Source organism: Aquila chrysaetos, chromosome 4 (assembly GCF_900496995.4).
Source record: "Aquila chrysaetos chrysaetos chromosome 4, bAquChr1.4, whole genome shotgun sequence".
NCBI lineage: Eukaryota > Metazoa > Chordata > Aves > Accipitriformes > Accipitridae > Aquila > Aquila chrysaetos.
Window position 1 is genome coordinate 23,642,420 of NC_044007.1, and position 17,014 is coordinate 23,659,433.

A 17,014-nucleotide genomic window follows, 5' to 3' on the forward strand; every position below is an offset into this window, starting at 1 on the left:
TCTTTGCCCTTTCATTCACTCCCATCATGAACAGCAGTAGCTCTGCCATACCTGTGCTGTAAGAACTTGCTCAGTTTAGTTACTGCCCTGTAGGTTGTGCATCTGTTCCCATCTGGGAATAGCTAGTGCACCCTTTCAGCTGCTCACTGTCCTTTTGCACTGGAGTTAGTAGACATACTGTTTCTGCTGGTTCTGCACCTCTTTGGATATTCTTTATACCAACTATAACCACTCTTTTCCCTTTGTCCTACCTAGTAGCACAGAGGCAGTAAACTTGGACTTCTGCACTAGGAGCTGCAAGTTATTTCTGCTGTTCTGAGTAAATAGTTTGTCCTGAAGTGCAGATGCTAACCAGTAATGTGAAGGAATGAAGATCACAACTGTGGTTGTGTCAGTATACAAGTATTTCATTGTTGCTCAATGACCCCTTGTTTGTTAAAGATAGAGCTAGTCACTTAACCGCATTTTTCAGTATTTGACTTGGGAACAAGAATTTTCTTTTTGCTACGGTATTTTTTTTTTTCTAGGGAGTAAGTATTAAGTAGGGCTGTGAAAAGGACTCAAGAGGAGGTTGGTGATACCAAAGAAACGCACTTAATGTGGAAGGGGAGATGGATTTAAGATAAGAAAAAGAAATAACCAAGTGGAGACTGAATATTCAACTAAAAGATTCATAACAGCATGAAATGTAAAAGAGGATTTTATTTAAAGAGACCATATTATCAGTCCTGTATTAACATACATATTTAATGTCTGACTCTAATATATATTGCATTAAGCTTAGAAAATTCTTGAACAGAGTGTATGCATTAATTATTCAATTACTTGAATTTGATCTGCCTTGTTTTCATTAGTTTTACTTGGTCCAAGGTTTACAAATACAAATAGCTATCAAGTCAGTCATTGCCAAATCAAGATTTGTAAAGCAAACTTACAATAAACTTCTTCCATTTTTCAGATAATGGTTCAGTCAGTTTTCCCAAACATATGTCTATATTTTGATTAAACCTACTTGTCTAAAGAACTGATATGATCTTAATATTCATTTTTAAACAGCTGATGACATAAAGCCATGCCCACGCTGTGCTGCTTATATAATAAAAATGAATGATGGAAGCTGCAATCATATGACTTGTGCTGTCTGTGGCTGTGAATTCTGTTGGCTATGTATGAAAGAGATCTCAGATTTACATTATTTAAGGTACATTTAAGAAAAAAAATATCTATGTGGTTGGTGATTTGTTTTCTATAGTATCTAGAAGTAATTCCTGGGTGCTGTAAGCCTGGCTTTCTTCCTGTTGGAGTAGAGAATCACAGTTGAAGTATCCATATCTAAGAATTAAGTTAGTTTTCAATGCATGTATTTAAATTAGTGCTTTGTTATTTTTTATTTTAAAATAGTTTTCTAAGTTTCGTGTATGCAATATGTACTTAGTACAACAAATGAAGTGTTTTAAATGAACATACTGATGTCTTAATACTGCTGTATTGTCTTTGTAGTAAGCAATACAAAAGCTCTGATTATATGTTACCTGTGAACCACAGATTGGCATGGTATAATACACAATATGGTTCTCTTTAGGTTGTAAAATATACTGTAAAGGCAAAAAAAAAAACCCTCTGAAGAAATTATAACTGATTATTTGGTATCCATAACATCTGTAACTTGAACCCAAGAACAATAATTTTGTAACTAGAGAACAGTTCAGTACTGTATAGTTATGTTGATTTATTTACAATTTCTTTACAGTTTTCTTACTTCTTTCTATTAGCCCATCAGGTTGCACATTTTGGGGAAAGAAACCATGGAGCCGTAAGAAGAAAATACTGTGGCAACTAGGGACACTTGTTGGAGCTCCTGTAGGAATTGCCTTGATAGCTGGCATTGCTATTCCTGCTATGATTATTGGAATTCCTGTGTATGTGGGACGTAAGGTAAAATGTGCTACAACTCCTGACATGCTTCAGGTTTTACCTTCTGCACTGTGTGACTTGGGTAATACTATGTTCAGTTGGCTATCTTCACCAGCCCTTAAAAAAACCAAACCAAAACAAAACCCCCAAACTACGCCAAAAACCCAAACCAACCAACCCCTGACTTGTTTAAGGATCTTTGTTTCAATTGTACAGGAAGGAGAAGCAGTTTTTTTAAGAATGTAGTTCCTCTTAAAACAGGCAGAGCAAAACACCAAACAATTTCCAGTTTCTCCATCTTGCCTTGGACGTTCTTGCATGCTTTTTGAAAATTGCTCTGTTTTAAACCTCTGGTTTTCCTTGTGTCCCTTAGAATTAAACAATATTTAGAGAAGGAAGGCAAAAAGGAAATCCTTATTTTTCTTAAAAGCAGATAGTTACCAGTATTTTAGTATAAAATTCTGCTAGTACAGGTTTGTGCGTGCACACATTTAAGCATTTATATTCAGCAGCTTGTTAATTGTCTTGGGCCAGTCCACCATGTGGAGCAGTGTTCAGTGCAGGTAGCTAGACAGCACCTATCTTCATTTTACTGTTTGTGGGAATCTGCTAGAAATGACCGCGTTAATCAGAAGGCAGTTGATGTATTTCCTCTCAAAAATATAACTAATAGCTTTTAGTATAAAGCAAATGACAAATTGCAAGGAAAACAAAAGATAATTACATCTCCTATTTGTAATTTAGGATGAAGTAGTAAGTTATCCAAATCTTTTGGAAATGGGCTTTAGGAAATGCTGGCTTGGTTCAGCAGGTGCTAAATGTTCAATTACATGTCTTGGATGGTATAATCAGAAGACTTGCTTATTTCTGCTTTCATCTGCACAGATTCTCACAGTGACTGGCACAGACATGATTCTGCATTTACTGGGGTGGGGGGTGGAGTGTTTCGCTCTCACATGAGCTGTTGCTGCTAGACAAAAAGTCCAGGGATGCAGCTCAGCTTTCCCACTGTATTCTTTTTCATCTTTTTCTTTTAAGCAAGTACTCCTACCTTCTGCTACAGTTGGTTTTTGACCCTTCTATTCTGTTTTGCCTTAGTCCCATACAGTCATTGGAACCTTATAAATGATAAGAGGAAGAAAGCAGCAGTTATCTGTTTCAAATTACTATTGCATGTTCTGCTTTTCTCATTAGATTTTGGGATAGGTCCTCATCACTCAGCACCTTTCATATTAATGGTAAAGTGTCAGACAGTTAGTCTGTGAGGACAGCCTCATAAGAATTTCCATTGTACCTCACTGCTTAATGGTAATTTTTCTGTGACTCCTGTCACATTTTTGCACTTTTCTTCAAAACATCTGATGATGGAGGTTCCACAGGCTCTCCAAGCCTAATTTTCTTAGTAAAATTGATTTTTCTAACATTAATGTAAATTCTCTTCCTACACTAATTTCTTACTGCCCTATCTTCAGCTGACACAAAGAATCCTTTTGCTTTGCAATATCCCATTCCATATTTGATGATTTTTAAGTGCACTTTCACTTTTATCTCTAAACAAACCTAGCACTTTCAGTTTTTCTTGACAAACTGTATCTTTAGACCTCTGATTCTCATCTTCTCTTCTGGATTTCCTTCCAGTTGTTCATATCACCTTTGGTTTTCTCCAGTTTGAATATAGCAGTGAAGCTGAAGCATTACTACTGCTGAGTTAAACGAAAGGGTGATCCGGTGTGTAGAACTGCCAGTTACCTCTTTCTCAACATGTTATTTTCGTTTTGTGTACTCTAAAACACATAACCATCCCCACCATACTGGTATTTTACGCAATAAGGCTTCCCTTAAGAAGAGACTAGAACTCATTACCCTTGTGCTGCATCTTAGTCATTTCAGGCCATTTTTTTCAACTTCTCAAGACTAGTATGAGTTCTGCCATTCTTGCAACCTTGCCAGATTGTATCGGCCTGAAATTCAACACACACATTCTTCTCCTTCAATCTTCCAGGTTAATGAAAATGTTGAGTATTGGATCCAGGGCATACATCTTGAAATTCTTCACCCTATACTTTTGCAATTTGGGGAGCAAAAAAACCTAGTAGCAACGTGGATGTTTTCTGTTAGTTTTATGTGAAGCTAATAGTAGTTCTTTCTAGTCCATTTTCAGTCTGGACAATTGCAACCTGTTTGAGTGTCATACAAGAAAATGTCAAAATTTTGTTCAAGTCAGTGCATGACATCTGCTTCTCCCCATCCTCAAGGCTAGTTATCTTGTCACAGAAGAAAATTAAATTGATGTGATTTCTATTTGAAAAAAAATCAGTGTGGCCTCTTTCCTGTATTTGCTTTGGTGTCTACAAGTTCCCAGTTTTCAGGAAACTAAAGTTCAGTTCACTGGTCTTTAATTCTCCAACTTCTCGGTTTAGACCTTTTTAAAGATTGTCATTGCAGTTTATCTTTTTCCAGTTTTCCTGATTATTTTTTTTTCCCAGACATCTTCTATGAATAATTTCAAAAATTATTATTAGTGGCTCTGAAATTGGGCCTGCTGAGATATTTTTCAGATCAGCTCATGTAAGCACACTCAAACCTGCTGTTTTCCTACAGATCTTATTCCTTTGTCACCAGTCACCTGGCTCACAGTTGATCTTTAGTGGTAACTGAAGAGAAAAAAATTGAACAGACCTCTAGTTTCATCTGCTGGCTGTCTTTCCTTTTTGTTAAATAGCAAACTGATCCATTTTGGTCTTCCCCTTACTAGCAGTGTACTTATAGAATAATTTCTTACTGACTTTGATGTCCCTTGCTTTTTGTCTCTTCTATTTTAACCTTTCTGATTTTTGTCCTGACACCCTCATGCTGTTCTTTATACCCATTCATAGTAACCTGACCTACTTTCTATTTTTCTTAATACTGCTGCTGCTTCAGTAAAGGAAGCTTTGTTGTTCTTTTACAACATTCTGTCTGTCTCCTCCATTGGAAGAGTTTGTGCTTGTGCTTTGATAGTGTTTCCTTGAGGAAGTGCTAGTCCTATCTTTTTCTAGATATAAGTCTTGTAACCTACCAGTTTTCTGTGTTTATTGAAATCCCTCTTCTTCTGGCCCAGTATTTTTATTTGGATACTCTTTATTCTTTACTCAGTATTCTGAAGCTTCTTGTTTCATAGTTATTTCTACCAATGTAAGCTCCTATCTTGATGTTTTCAATCAGTTTCTCCTCTGTAACCACTCCCTTCCATTCCTTTTTGTTGCTTTATGTTTAAGGAATCCAGTAGCCTTCATAGATAACTTTGTTTGTTGTATGCCTTCTGTTTTGGTAGTTAAAATTGCCCATAACAGTAAAATTCAGTGCCTCAGATGATCCTGCTAATTGCTCAGAGCCCCGTGAAACCTGATCTTCCTGGGTTTGTAATTAGTACACACTCATACTGTGAGAGTGTTACTGTTCAATTTTTCCTTTTTATTCCATAGGTATGTCCCACATTCAAGTGCTCCCTTACTCTGTTGCTCTTTGTATAATGTACCTCAGAGCAAGTATATGCGTTCTTGTTATACAAAGTGCAGCGTCTTCTCTGCCCTTTCCTTGCCTGTCTTGCCTGAACAAATACAGATACTTCAGTTTATTCCAAAATGAGAACTACCCTACGAAATCTCTAATTGAAATTGTAATTTAGAAAGCACATGTAATAAAATTTTCAGCTCGTTTTTTGTCATTCTTTTTGCAGTAGCATATTGATACAAAAATATTGTGATTATCCTTTTAGTACTCCCTTTTGTGTTCCTCCTTAGATGTAGTGAGGATTAACTTAGCCTTATGGCAACCATCAAGATAGCAACCTATTGTTATTTTGTAATTATGTCTTAACCAAGAACAATGACAGATGGAAGTGCGTATCCCTGAAAAGCCATGTTCCTAGAAAGTAAATGAAACAAAAAATAGGGACTCTGTAAAACAGTGATCTTTGAAGGCCTTTCATATTCATTTGTGATTTGCACCTGATAAGTTTGAGGCAGTTACATTTTAGAGTTATTTTCAGACTTGAACCATCAGTAAGGGTTTTGATTAGCAGATTTCTCAGTAAATAGTAGCACAGCTAAGACTCAGGTTTGCTAAAATATTTCCTGTCTCAACAGCTTGTCATGAGAGGGTGCCAGAGCAATGGAGTTCTTGCTCTCTCCTCTTCCCAGGCTATGTTTGGTGAAGACTGCCTTACTGCAAGATTTTAATGGCTCTATTATATCAACCTCTGTTTCAATATGTCTAATAATCTGTGAAAGTTTCACTCTTTATTGTTCAGGGGAAAGGTGGCTGGGAATAAGAAGTGTCAATTTGATCAGATGTGGTAGTTCTTTGATCCTGAAAATTGTCTACTTTTCCAAACTCTGTAAGCTGGAGTAATGAACTCTTCTAACTTGAGGCTGAAAGTAAATGCTTACTTGCTGGATGGGAGGACTTCTAACTTTGAAGAAGTTGCCTAAAATTAAGAAATGTATAAATTTACTTTGGGATAAGGAATAAATCATGACACAGAATATGGTCTCTCTGGAAGAGAGCAGGGTACATATTCCTAACTATTTTATGTCAGTTCTTCCATCCTTGCAGCAATGTATTATTGATGACAATAATACTCTAAAACACCTTTCTTCTTTTCTTCTCAAGATTCACAATCGATATGAAGGCAAAGACATTTCAAAGCACAAGCGAAACTTGGCTATAGCAGGCGGTGTAACCTTATCTGTAATTGTTTCTCCAGTTGTAGCTGCAGTAACTGTAGGTAAGCAAATATTACTATTTTGTGTATTGGTAGCACCTTGCAACCAGAACTCTATAAGCAATCATAAATAAAACAGCTGAGAAGTCCTACAGTTGCCTTTTATAGGTGAAGGAACTGAGACAATGAGGAGTCTGAGGTTATACATTTATTGGGGCAGAATGGAGAATACAGTACTCCAGGAAATGCTGCATTAAAACGAAGAATTAAAAATAATTTTTATTTTGCAAATTGAAGTTTCCACATTGTCATATCTGGCTTTTAAAATTAAAGTATTTAAAGCTTTTTTAAATGACTGACCAAGAAAAAAACTGTTGCCACAGAGTCTATTTGTGTTTGAATAACTTAATATCAAACTTTTCTCAACACAGAAGAAAAATACAGTCTCTTACACTTAACATTATGGTAGTTGACAAACTATTTGTTATGCTCTAGGAGTCAGAATTCTATCACATTCTCTCATAGGGATTGGTGAGGATAGCATTTGAGGAAAATCTGGCTGTGTGTTACAAAATACTTGTCTCATCTTACCATGTAATTTCAAGATCACTGTAAACAAACCCTGATTTTTTTTTTTTTTTGATAGGAGTGGATTTGCCCAGTGCTGCCTTGCTTCTCCTTTGTTGCAGCACAGGCATCTTTACAATCGCACAGTAAGCTGCCGTGGATAACTGATTCACATTAAGACCCACCATTTAGTTTTAAGCTGGATCAGTCCCCTGATCCAATTCATCACGCAGCTGTGTATGTAGTGTTCCCCCTTGTGCCAGAAGTAATGCTCAGTGAGGAAAGAGTGGCCTTAGGAAAAGACAGGGCCGCTTTTAGCAAGTGTTGGTTTAAATTAGCCATGAAGCTGTGGCTCTAAACTGCTCGTTAACAATGTTGGACCACTGTGCAAATGCAGATACATGCTAGTCATAAAACTCTCTGGTGTCTGTCTTCATTGCATTGTTCTCATGTGGTGAGCTGTGGTGTCACACCCCTCTAAACAGGTAGTGGGACACAAAGTCTCAAAGATGTATTTATAGGTCTGCTTTACCTCATTCTTTTGAGCTGTTTCTTATTCCTGACCAGCAATAAAACTTGGCTTTTTAGGGAAAGCAGTTACATTTTATTTCATGGAGTTTTTGCTCTTGCCCCGTTGCCATTAACACATGGCCTCCAGTCTCAGGGCATTATATGGCTTCCAAAGTAAAGACCTTGAGAACATGGATTTGCTCCTTCAGTGCTGAGGAATTTCTAGTGAAAGGGACTTCCTATAACTGGAACCCTTCTTTTGGGTTAGACTGAGGAGCCTTTGCATTGGGTCTGCTGCTGTCCTGGCTTTTTCAGAATGTGCCAGCTTGCCATTTTTCAGTTTACTGTTTTTTTGTACCTTCTGTGTACATCCATCAGCAAAGCCATAGAATGGTTTAATTCATATGCCAAAGGAGTAACTTCCACAGTCCACTAGAAGTGGTGGGGTGGATGTGTGCGTATATGTATGTGTGCTTTAGCCCACAGTTCCTTTCACTGGTTTCCCTTAACTCCTGCCACCCTGCTCCAGAGAATTGTTTACTTTTAAGGAAAACTTGTATAATTAAAATTTTTAAATTGAATCAGTGTGACACAATAAATATGAAAGAACCTACAGTAATAATAATATTAAATTGATAGCAAAGCCCTGTCTGACTTGTGTATGCAAAATCAAGCCCCCTATTTAAATTAGTAGAGGTACTAACATTTTTAGTTGAATAATATTTGAAATAGATCTCTGCTATTTCTGCTTCTCAGGTGGAACATTATTATAGTCCTCAATGGAGCTTACATGAACTTTTAAAGTACTTTCATTTTGTTTGTAAAAGATGTTATTGATGTACTGGAAGTATTAATACATCAAGTATTAAGTGTCTCTGCCTGCCAGTGCTGATAGAGGACATTCTGCCTGCTGAAAGTACTTTCCTGTCATTTCACTTTAGTGTTTTACTGATATTTCTTAATTTTGCTCCCTCCTGATTTCTTTCAAGTGTGAAATACTAAGTGATCACAGAAAATGAAATTGCTATTATGAAAGGCTCTAAATTATAAGTCACATTTAATGAAAGACTGTACTTCCCTCTGCAGGTATTGGTGTTCCTATTATGCTGGCTTACGTGTATGGAGTTGTTCCAATTTCCCTCTGCCGAAGTGGAGGCTGTGGTGTGTCAGCAGGCAATGGAAAAGGTGTCAGGATAGAATTTGATGATGAAAATGATATAAATGTTGGTGGAACAAATGCAGCTGTAGGTAAGAAAATTTAGTGTTTCATTTTCTATAAATGTGGGCTTTGTGACTTATATTTGATGGCCTTAGATACTAGAGTACTTATCTGCAGTTTAGGACTACTTCCACTTGTTGCTGGAAGACCGGCTCTCAGGTGAGGGTAGCTTCTCTGTGTTCATGTTGTGCTGTAATACAAGCATTAAAGCTTTTCTTGCCTATTTTAATCAAAGCCAGACTCTAGTCTTTTCTACAGGTAAAAGTTTTAAGATAAAATTAATGCTGCTTTTTCAGAATCCTGTTTTGTGGAGGCTAGCTAGCTGGCTTTTTTATCTGTAATAGGGGGAACTAAAAGCTGATGTGATGCTTTATTTCTTAGTTACATGGCAATATCCTTTGTGGTGGGGTCTCTGTGTTCCTTCACTCCATGTTACCTGTTGTATCCATGGTTAACTTTGGTATCTTAAGTATGTGATGTCAGGCAACTCCAAGTAAGGTCTCTTTTTTTTTTTTTGGTGGTTGGTTTTTGGTTTTTGTGTTTTGGTTGTTTTTCTTTTGACAAAGTTATCTTTTTGTGACAGTATGTTTTATAAATCCTTTTTCTCAGCATAATTTCAGGAAAGGTTTCCATGGTCACATTCAAGAAACTGCTGAGTTCTACTTCCATAACTGATAAGACTTCTTTATTTCTGTCTAGATACAACTTCAGTAGCAGAGGCACGTCATAACCCTAGTATAGGTGAAGGAAGCGTTGGAGGACTGACTGGCAGCTTGAGTGCAAGTGGTAGCCACATGGATAGAATAGGAGCCATTCGAGACAACCTAAGTGAAACCGCTAGTACTATGGCCCTGGCTGGGGCTAGTATAACAGGCAGCCTCTCAGGAAGTGCAATGGTTAACTGCTTTAACAGGTAAGAGACATGTTTTCTACTGTACAGTATCCTGCTCTACATGTAAGCAGAGGAAGTGGTGTTACTAGGATTTTTTATGTTTTTTTTAAATTGGCTCCTATTAAAAGGAACTGTCTCTGGGAGATAGAGACAGTTCATCTCTGACAAACTTGCTGATTTCCAAGACATCCTGCCAGACCACAACCCTCAAAGAAGAGTTTGAATTCTTTTCAGGATGAGTGGGACCTGAGATGTTGTTCTCCTGCTTCCCAGGAGAGCAGTCTCTACCCAGGAGTCAGAGGGAGGTACCTCGTGTCTAACACGTGTCATGTTCTCTGGTGCATCTCATCCCAAAGTCAGAACTCCTGACTTGTTCAGTAGTCTACAAGTACCAAGCTGTGCCTTCAGAACACCTGGGTGGAGTGCGGATTCAAAATGGACTTAGGCAGGAGGGGAGGCAGCTGGGCACCTAGCCTTGCCAAGGTGGCAACTTCTTGTCGCTTACGTGCCTAATGCCTCCTGTGAATTGGGGCCTTACTATTTGTTGGCTGTCCTGTACCCTGAAGAGAAAGGGAGTGTCTGGAAAGGATTGTTAACGTTTAGGCTTCAGGATGGAATTTGTTCCTTAAATCAGGTGCTAACACTGCTCATTTTCTTGAGTAATTTGGAAGTCTAGGCTATGTAGAATAAGGAATGTAGGATTACCATTAAGAGTTCCCTTATGCTGGGACAGGTGTTTTGAGCTATGACTGCTGAGTGAGTGTCATGGTTTAACCCCAGCCAGCAACTAAGCACCATGCAGCTGCTCACTCACTCCCTCCGACCCAGAGGGATGGGGGAGAGAATTGGAAGGAAAAAGGTAAAACTTGTGGGTTGAGATAAGAAGTTTAACAGAACAGAAAGGAAGAAACTAATAATGATAATAACAATAATAAAAATGATAATAATAATAAAAGGATTGGAATATACAAAACAAGTGATGCACAATGCAATTGCTCACCACTTCCCAACCGATGCCAAGTTAGTTCCCGAGCAGTGATACCTCTCAGTCCCACTCCCCTCAGTTTATATACTGGGCATGATGTCACATGGTATGGAATATTCCTTTGGCCAATTTGGGTCAGCTGCCCTGGCTGTGTCCCCTCCCAACTTCTTGTGCCCCTCCAGCCTTCTTGCTGGCTGGGCATCAGAAGCTGCAAAATCCTTGACTTTAGACTAAACACTACTTAGCAATAACTGAAGACATCAGTGTGTTATCAACATTCTTTTCATACTGAACCCAAAACATAGCACTGTACCAGCTACTAGGAAGACAATTAACTCTACCTCAGCCAAAACCAGGACAGTGAGGTATACCTATCCTATTTTAAGAGCTGAGAGTGGAAAACAAAACAAAAAAAACCCGCTTCCAATTCATTGTCAGAACATAGATAAAGAAGGCATTTGGAAAAAAGCCTATAACTTTTTCTGCCTTATCTGCTCAGCCCAACTTAAGATTGCTCAGGTTTCTATTATTCCTGTTGCTGTTGATAATAATACAATATAAAGCAGAGTACAGAACACAGTTCTCTGCCTGTTATTTGATTAGTAATAATTTTGCAGCTGGAGAAACATGGGAACTATCATGTCTTGAGCTTGTGTACCCTTCTGATAGTTTTTTCCATTTTTAGAGTATACAGTACAGTAACTGCAAAATAATTGTAGCTAAGCCTGGAAGTTGTTCATGTAAATCTCAGGGAGGAAAGAATCCAGAACCTCTGGTTAACATGCAACACTTGGCTTTGTTGGGAAATTAGTCTGGTTTTGCTTTGGGGTGTTTTTGTTTGCTTCCTTGTTTTAAATTAAAAAAATAGTCATTTTTGACAGTGGGAGGAGAGAACCTGTTTCAGTAGGGTAAATATGTGCACCTGTGTTGGAGTAACTAATAAATTCTGCTTATTACTGAATGGTGAAGCTCTACAAGGTGATACTAATTTTCAACTAGTGTGCTTTAACTGTAGTAGCAGTATATGCAACTCTTTTTCTTTCTCTCCAAGACTGGAAGTACAAGCAGATGTGCAGAAAGAACGATACAGTCTGAGTGGAGAATCTGGCACAGTTAGCTTGGGAACAGTTAGTGACAATGCCAGTACCAAAGCAATGGCAGGATCTATTCTGAACTCCTACATCCCTTTGGACAGGTAAGAGAAATGTGGTGAAAATAGAAGACTAATAAGCCTTGCTTATTAAAGGATATTCTAAGCATGCCTTAGCTGTTCTACTTTAATGATTACCCTTTGAAACTGCAGATTTTGTTACAAATTAAATTACATGTGACTGCTTACATTTTGCCAAGGTTATTTCCAAAGAGGAGCACTGTCGCTGTAGCTCAGTAAAGTGGTCTTTCAGACTTCGTGTTTTTCTTTGGGCTGTTTATTTGACTAAACGCTTCTCTAAAACAAGTTACATCTCTAACTTTCTTTTGCTATGTATCTTGGAAAGCAGCAAGAGTTTGTTTGCTGTGTTAGCTGGCTTGTCTTAGATGACCACTTACACTTTCGGATTCTTTCTTGTTCTAGGGAAGGTAACAGTATGGAAGTGCAAGTGGATATTGAATCAAAGCCAGCCAAATTCAGACACAACAGCGGAAGCAGTAGTGTTGATGATGGCAGTGCTGCAGGTCGTAATGCCGGTTGTTCATCGGCCTGCTTGCCAGAAAGTAAATCTAGTGCCACCAAGTGGTCCAAAGAAACAACAGCAGGAAAAAAATGTAAAGGTAAGCTGAGAAAGAAGAGTAGCATGAAGATAAATGAGACAAGAGAGGACATGGATGCTCAGCTGTTGGAACAACAAAGCACAAACTCCAGTGAATTTGACTCTCCCTCTCTTAGCGATAGCATTCCATCTGTAGCAGATTCTCACTCGAGTCATTTTTCTGAGTTTAGTTGCTCAGATATGGAAAGTATGAAAACTTCCTGTAGCCATGGTTCCAGTGACTATCATACTCGCTTTACCACAGTCAATGTTCTCCCAGAGGTGGAAAATGATCGCTTGGAAAACTCTCCACAGCCAAGTGGAATCCCTGTGCCTGTTCCAACAGCCCCAAGCACTGATGTTCCACAGCTGAGTTACATTGCTGAGGAAAGCATTAATAATGGATCTTTGACAGATGTAGATTTAGGTGTCGGTGAAACACTGAAAGAAACAAACAACAACCATTCACAACATGCTGTGGAATTGAGCACTGGTATTCAGACTGAAATTTAAGCCTGTAAGTGCTGCAAAAATATATTTACCACTAAAGAACCCTGTCTGAAAGCTGGTTGAATTACACGCGACTTCTGTAAGTTTCAGGTGACCAGCAGAAGCAAGGTTTTGATACAACTGCATTTTATATATACTTGTCTGATAAGGCAAAATACTTCATATGGATCTTAGACCTGTGTGAAGAGACATGAAGGCTTTAACCAAGTGCATTACAGCAGTACAAATATGTCCATGTTTTGTATTTTTGCCACAACTTTGCTTGAAAGCATATACTTGGTGTATTTAGATAAAAATTGGTAAAATCTTAGTATGTTAAAAGCTGAAATGAATAATATGACCTGCACTGTTCACTTGGAAAATATGGGGTTTGGGATAAACGGGTGTTAGGTGAGCGTTAGTGACTTAAAACCGTTCTTGTGTGAACTCTATTTAAGGGAAGCAAAATTTTTGCAGAGACCTCTAAAAACATATTTCAACAGTGAATATTTGCAATGATAATTTTGTTTCATAACTGGACACACTGTATTTAGAAAGCATGTAGAATGAACCGCCTATCTTCAGATGGACATAGCCTGTGTCAGAAGCGTTTGTATGTGTGTACATTTTGAGCAAGGTTATGGCATTTTACATAATTTTGAAACAGAAGAAATTGGTACTTAATATATGGTGGAATGGAGACGTCACCTGTGAAGAACAGTGGAGTTATTTATTCATGCAACCAACCATGCAGCAGATAAGGCTACTATATAGTGTGTAAAAACTGTAAAATAACAATCTGGTGATTTATAAGCATTGTAGAAAAGCAGATGCAGTCACCTTTCATTAGGGGGAAAAACAGTGCCCCATCAATTCTTGGTGCCTTTGGAAAAGACTGGGTTTGAAGTGCCTGGTCGTTTGAGGATTTTACTGTAATGTTTTCCAGAATGTCCTCTTTGGCCACCTTGGATCACAAAAGAAAATTCTAGTGAATAAAATGACTGTGGTAGATAAATGTATAATAATAATAATAATGAAGTATTAGCCTACCAAAGACTCACTCAGGCTTTAGTGGACATGACATCTCTTTGCTAGACATGCATATCTTCAGTCCCAGAATCAAAGTGCAGTGCAATGACTGCCCAAGTGCAAAGATGGGTTCCAAATATGCTGGCTTTTTTCTTTTTCTTTTGCATATGGAGGATGTACAGCTGAACACAAGCTGAAGTTGGCCAAAGCGCCTGCACTGTTAATGTTTTTTTGCTATGTAATTCACTAAAATGGAAGGAAAAAAAAAAAAAAAAGAATTGTGAATATCAGAATAACAGTTAACAATGTTCTGTCTTGTATTTCATGTATTGCCATTATGGTGCTACTGGAAGTTTGGTTGGATGAAAAGAAAATGCCATGAGCTGCAGTCCTCATCCATGACTTATCCTCACCAGTTTCAGTAATATGCTTATAACACTAGTGCCAGTTATGTTATTTGGTAATGCTTGTTACAGTATTTGTATATTTGCAAATCAGTTTTGCTCAATAATAAGCGTGTAAACTGCATATCTGAAATAAATGTCTAAATACTGACTTCTAGTGGTCCTTTGTTTAGTGTGCTGATTAGTCTTACAAGACTGAGTGTGTTCCCAGAAGGGGCTTTTTTTTTTTCCTGTAAGGTGCTGACTGCCGTCATCTCTTGTTGCCTTTAAACATTTTTATTTTGTTAGGTGTGCTTTGGAAGTTGAATGCTCTGATACTTTGAAATATAAGATCTAAAGTTAGTTGCATTTTGTACAAGGCTTCAACCTGATTTCTTTTCATCTTACAGAATAGCAATCTGAGCGGCCTGTAGGGCAGGCAGGACAGTAAATGGTTTTCTGAGAGGATGCAGCTCTGGTATAAGCATATTACTCTTTAAACAAAATTGCACCATCTTGGCACAAGCGGGCAGGCTTGTGAGCTTGCTGAGATTGCTGAGCTAAACTCAACCTCTACTTTCTCCATATAAAGTGATGATGTTCTCAATTCACACAGTCTGTATGAAGTTCATTCTGAAACACTGCAGATTGGCCAGAGTTTCTGGGTAACAAGTGGTGTGTTTTGCTTGGCTGAGCTGCCTATTCACATTAGGCTCATTTTCTCACCTGTATCATGACAGGCTCAGGAAATAAGAAACTTAAAACTGACTGGGATGCATTACAGAAGACAGCTGGATCTGCCTTGTCCCAAACCCATATGTAAGCTGTATTTATATCAGAGTGAATAACGAGGATAACTGTTATGCTGGGTCAACTCTAAAACTACAATTAGAGCATTATTTATACCCTTTCCAATGGTATAAATTCCGATGCTCAAAGACAGAATAAGAAATCGGATGAGGGAAACATTATGTTTCCCTAGAAATAGTAGCAAGGCATACGGGCAATTTTTGCCATGTCATCAGGTGCTCTGAATTGGAAACGAATACAAATTTTATATTTTGTGGGGAGGTTAGTGTTAACAGTTCCTTTTTGTGCTTTGTTCCTGAATGATTCCCCACCCCCACCCTGGTAGTCTGAACACTTAAAAAATACCTTGTTACTGAAGAGTAAATGTATTGAATTAATCAGCATTAACTGAATGAAGCATTTGCTGTTCATCTTACAGGGCCAGTTTGTGACTTCTGATGTAATTTTTCAGGCCTGTATAGAAATGTCACTGTTACAGTCATGAACTGAAGTGTTAACTGATTCTTTAAAACAGAGGCTGGAGAATGGAGTAAAACGTGACTTGGTGAGCCAGTCATGCTTCTGTCATTGCACATGCAGTCCAACTGGTGAACATCCTTCAAGGCCGCCTATTTCTAAACCTCTGAGTAAGTTAAATTTCTGCGCAGTCTCATGTGACCACCTTCAATCAGTCATCTTAAGCCAGACGTTATTTGCTCCATGCCATACAGCAGAAGGTGAACCTCCCCTTTGGCTTTTATTTTCAGTTTAGTTTTGAATGTATTGTCTCATGGAATAGCAATAAAGTTAGCACTGATGTCTCAAGCTTTGAAAATGTGTGATTCGGCTTTATCCAGTACACCTATGAAATGACTAAAGCACATCAATTTGTAGCAATGCAATCTAAAGCTTACAGCAGGGAATTGGGAGGTGGAAGACCTATTGTTGTGAGTTTAAACTTAACTCTTAATTTCTTAGGGCCTCAATTTTGCTGTGCAGGAAATTGGAAATACGGGTTACTCTTGTAAGTAAACTTTATCAAATGATAGTATTATTTTCAGTCACTCTGAAATAATCTTTGATAATTTTATATGCCACATTAAGAGGTAACATGTTGAAATATAGGTAAGTTTTTTCCATTCACTTTTGGATAAGTTTTTAGCAGAAAACTGTTGCTGATTCATTTGTAACATTTTTTTATTGAGAGGTAATACTTCGTATGTGAAGGAGTCCAATAAATTTAATGCAGCACTGAATTTTGTTTTGAGTCTATAAAAAAGTAAAAGATACAACACTTCTATTAATACACTAATACAGAAGATGCTTCTCTTATTTATAGATCTACCAGTATAAGAATTCAATAAAGCAAAGTTTTTCTTTCACTGAAATAAACCACAGGTTTATATCTGGTCTCCCAACACGGTGGTTCTTTTTCAGAAATCTTCATGGTTCCTGGCCAAGTTGACTAAATGTCAGACTGTGAATCTCAAGAGGAAATTAATTTTAACATCTGCTATATCAGAGAACATTTGAGATAGTTACAACTTTAAATAGATAAAACCTTTCCTCCCAATGTTTGCATATGCTTTTTTGTAAAGCATCTGGACTTGTGCCTCTCTTCCTTTCACTGAATCAATGTCACAAACTTTTGCATGTGTGAGCTGCTTACTTTTTACTGATATGTAAACATTTTTTGACTGACATGTCTCTTCCAGTCATTTTGATATGTAAATCCAAATTAATTTTAAACAGTTGCCTGCTTAGTAATGCCATCACATCTCATC

At 37.8% G+C, this 17,014-nt stretch overlaps 1 protein-coding gene across 5 annotated transcripts in view; it reads left to right on the forward strand.

The window, feature by feature from the left end:
* Positions 1-14,613, forward strand: part of RNF19A (ring finger protein 19A, RBR E3 ubiquitin protein ligase) — a 66,148-nt gene extending 51,535 nt beyond the window's left edge. For all 5 annotated transcript variants that reach the window (XM_041123068.1, XM_030011825.2, XM_030011823.2 and 2 more), the window contains 7 exons: positions 1,057-1,201; positions 1,773-1,935; positions 6,568-6,682; positions 8,783-8,944; positions 9,615-9,828; positions 11,844-11,987; positions 12,366-14,613. In XM_041123068.1, the coding sequence (XP_040979002.1) occupies positions 1,057-1,201; positions 1,773-1,935; positions 6,568-6,682; positions 8,783-8,944; positions 9,615-9,828; positions 11,844-11,987; positions 12,366-13,053 (1,631 nt within the window). In that variant the 3' untranslated portion in view covers positions 13,054-14,613. The remainder of the gene's footprint in view (positions 1-1,056; positions 1,202-1,772; positions 1,936-6,567; positions 6,683-8,782; positions 8,945-9,614; positions 9,829-11,843; positions 11,988-12,365) is intronic.
* The last annotated feature ends 2,401 nt before the right edge of the window (positions 14,614-17,014 follow it).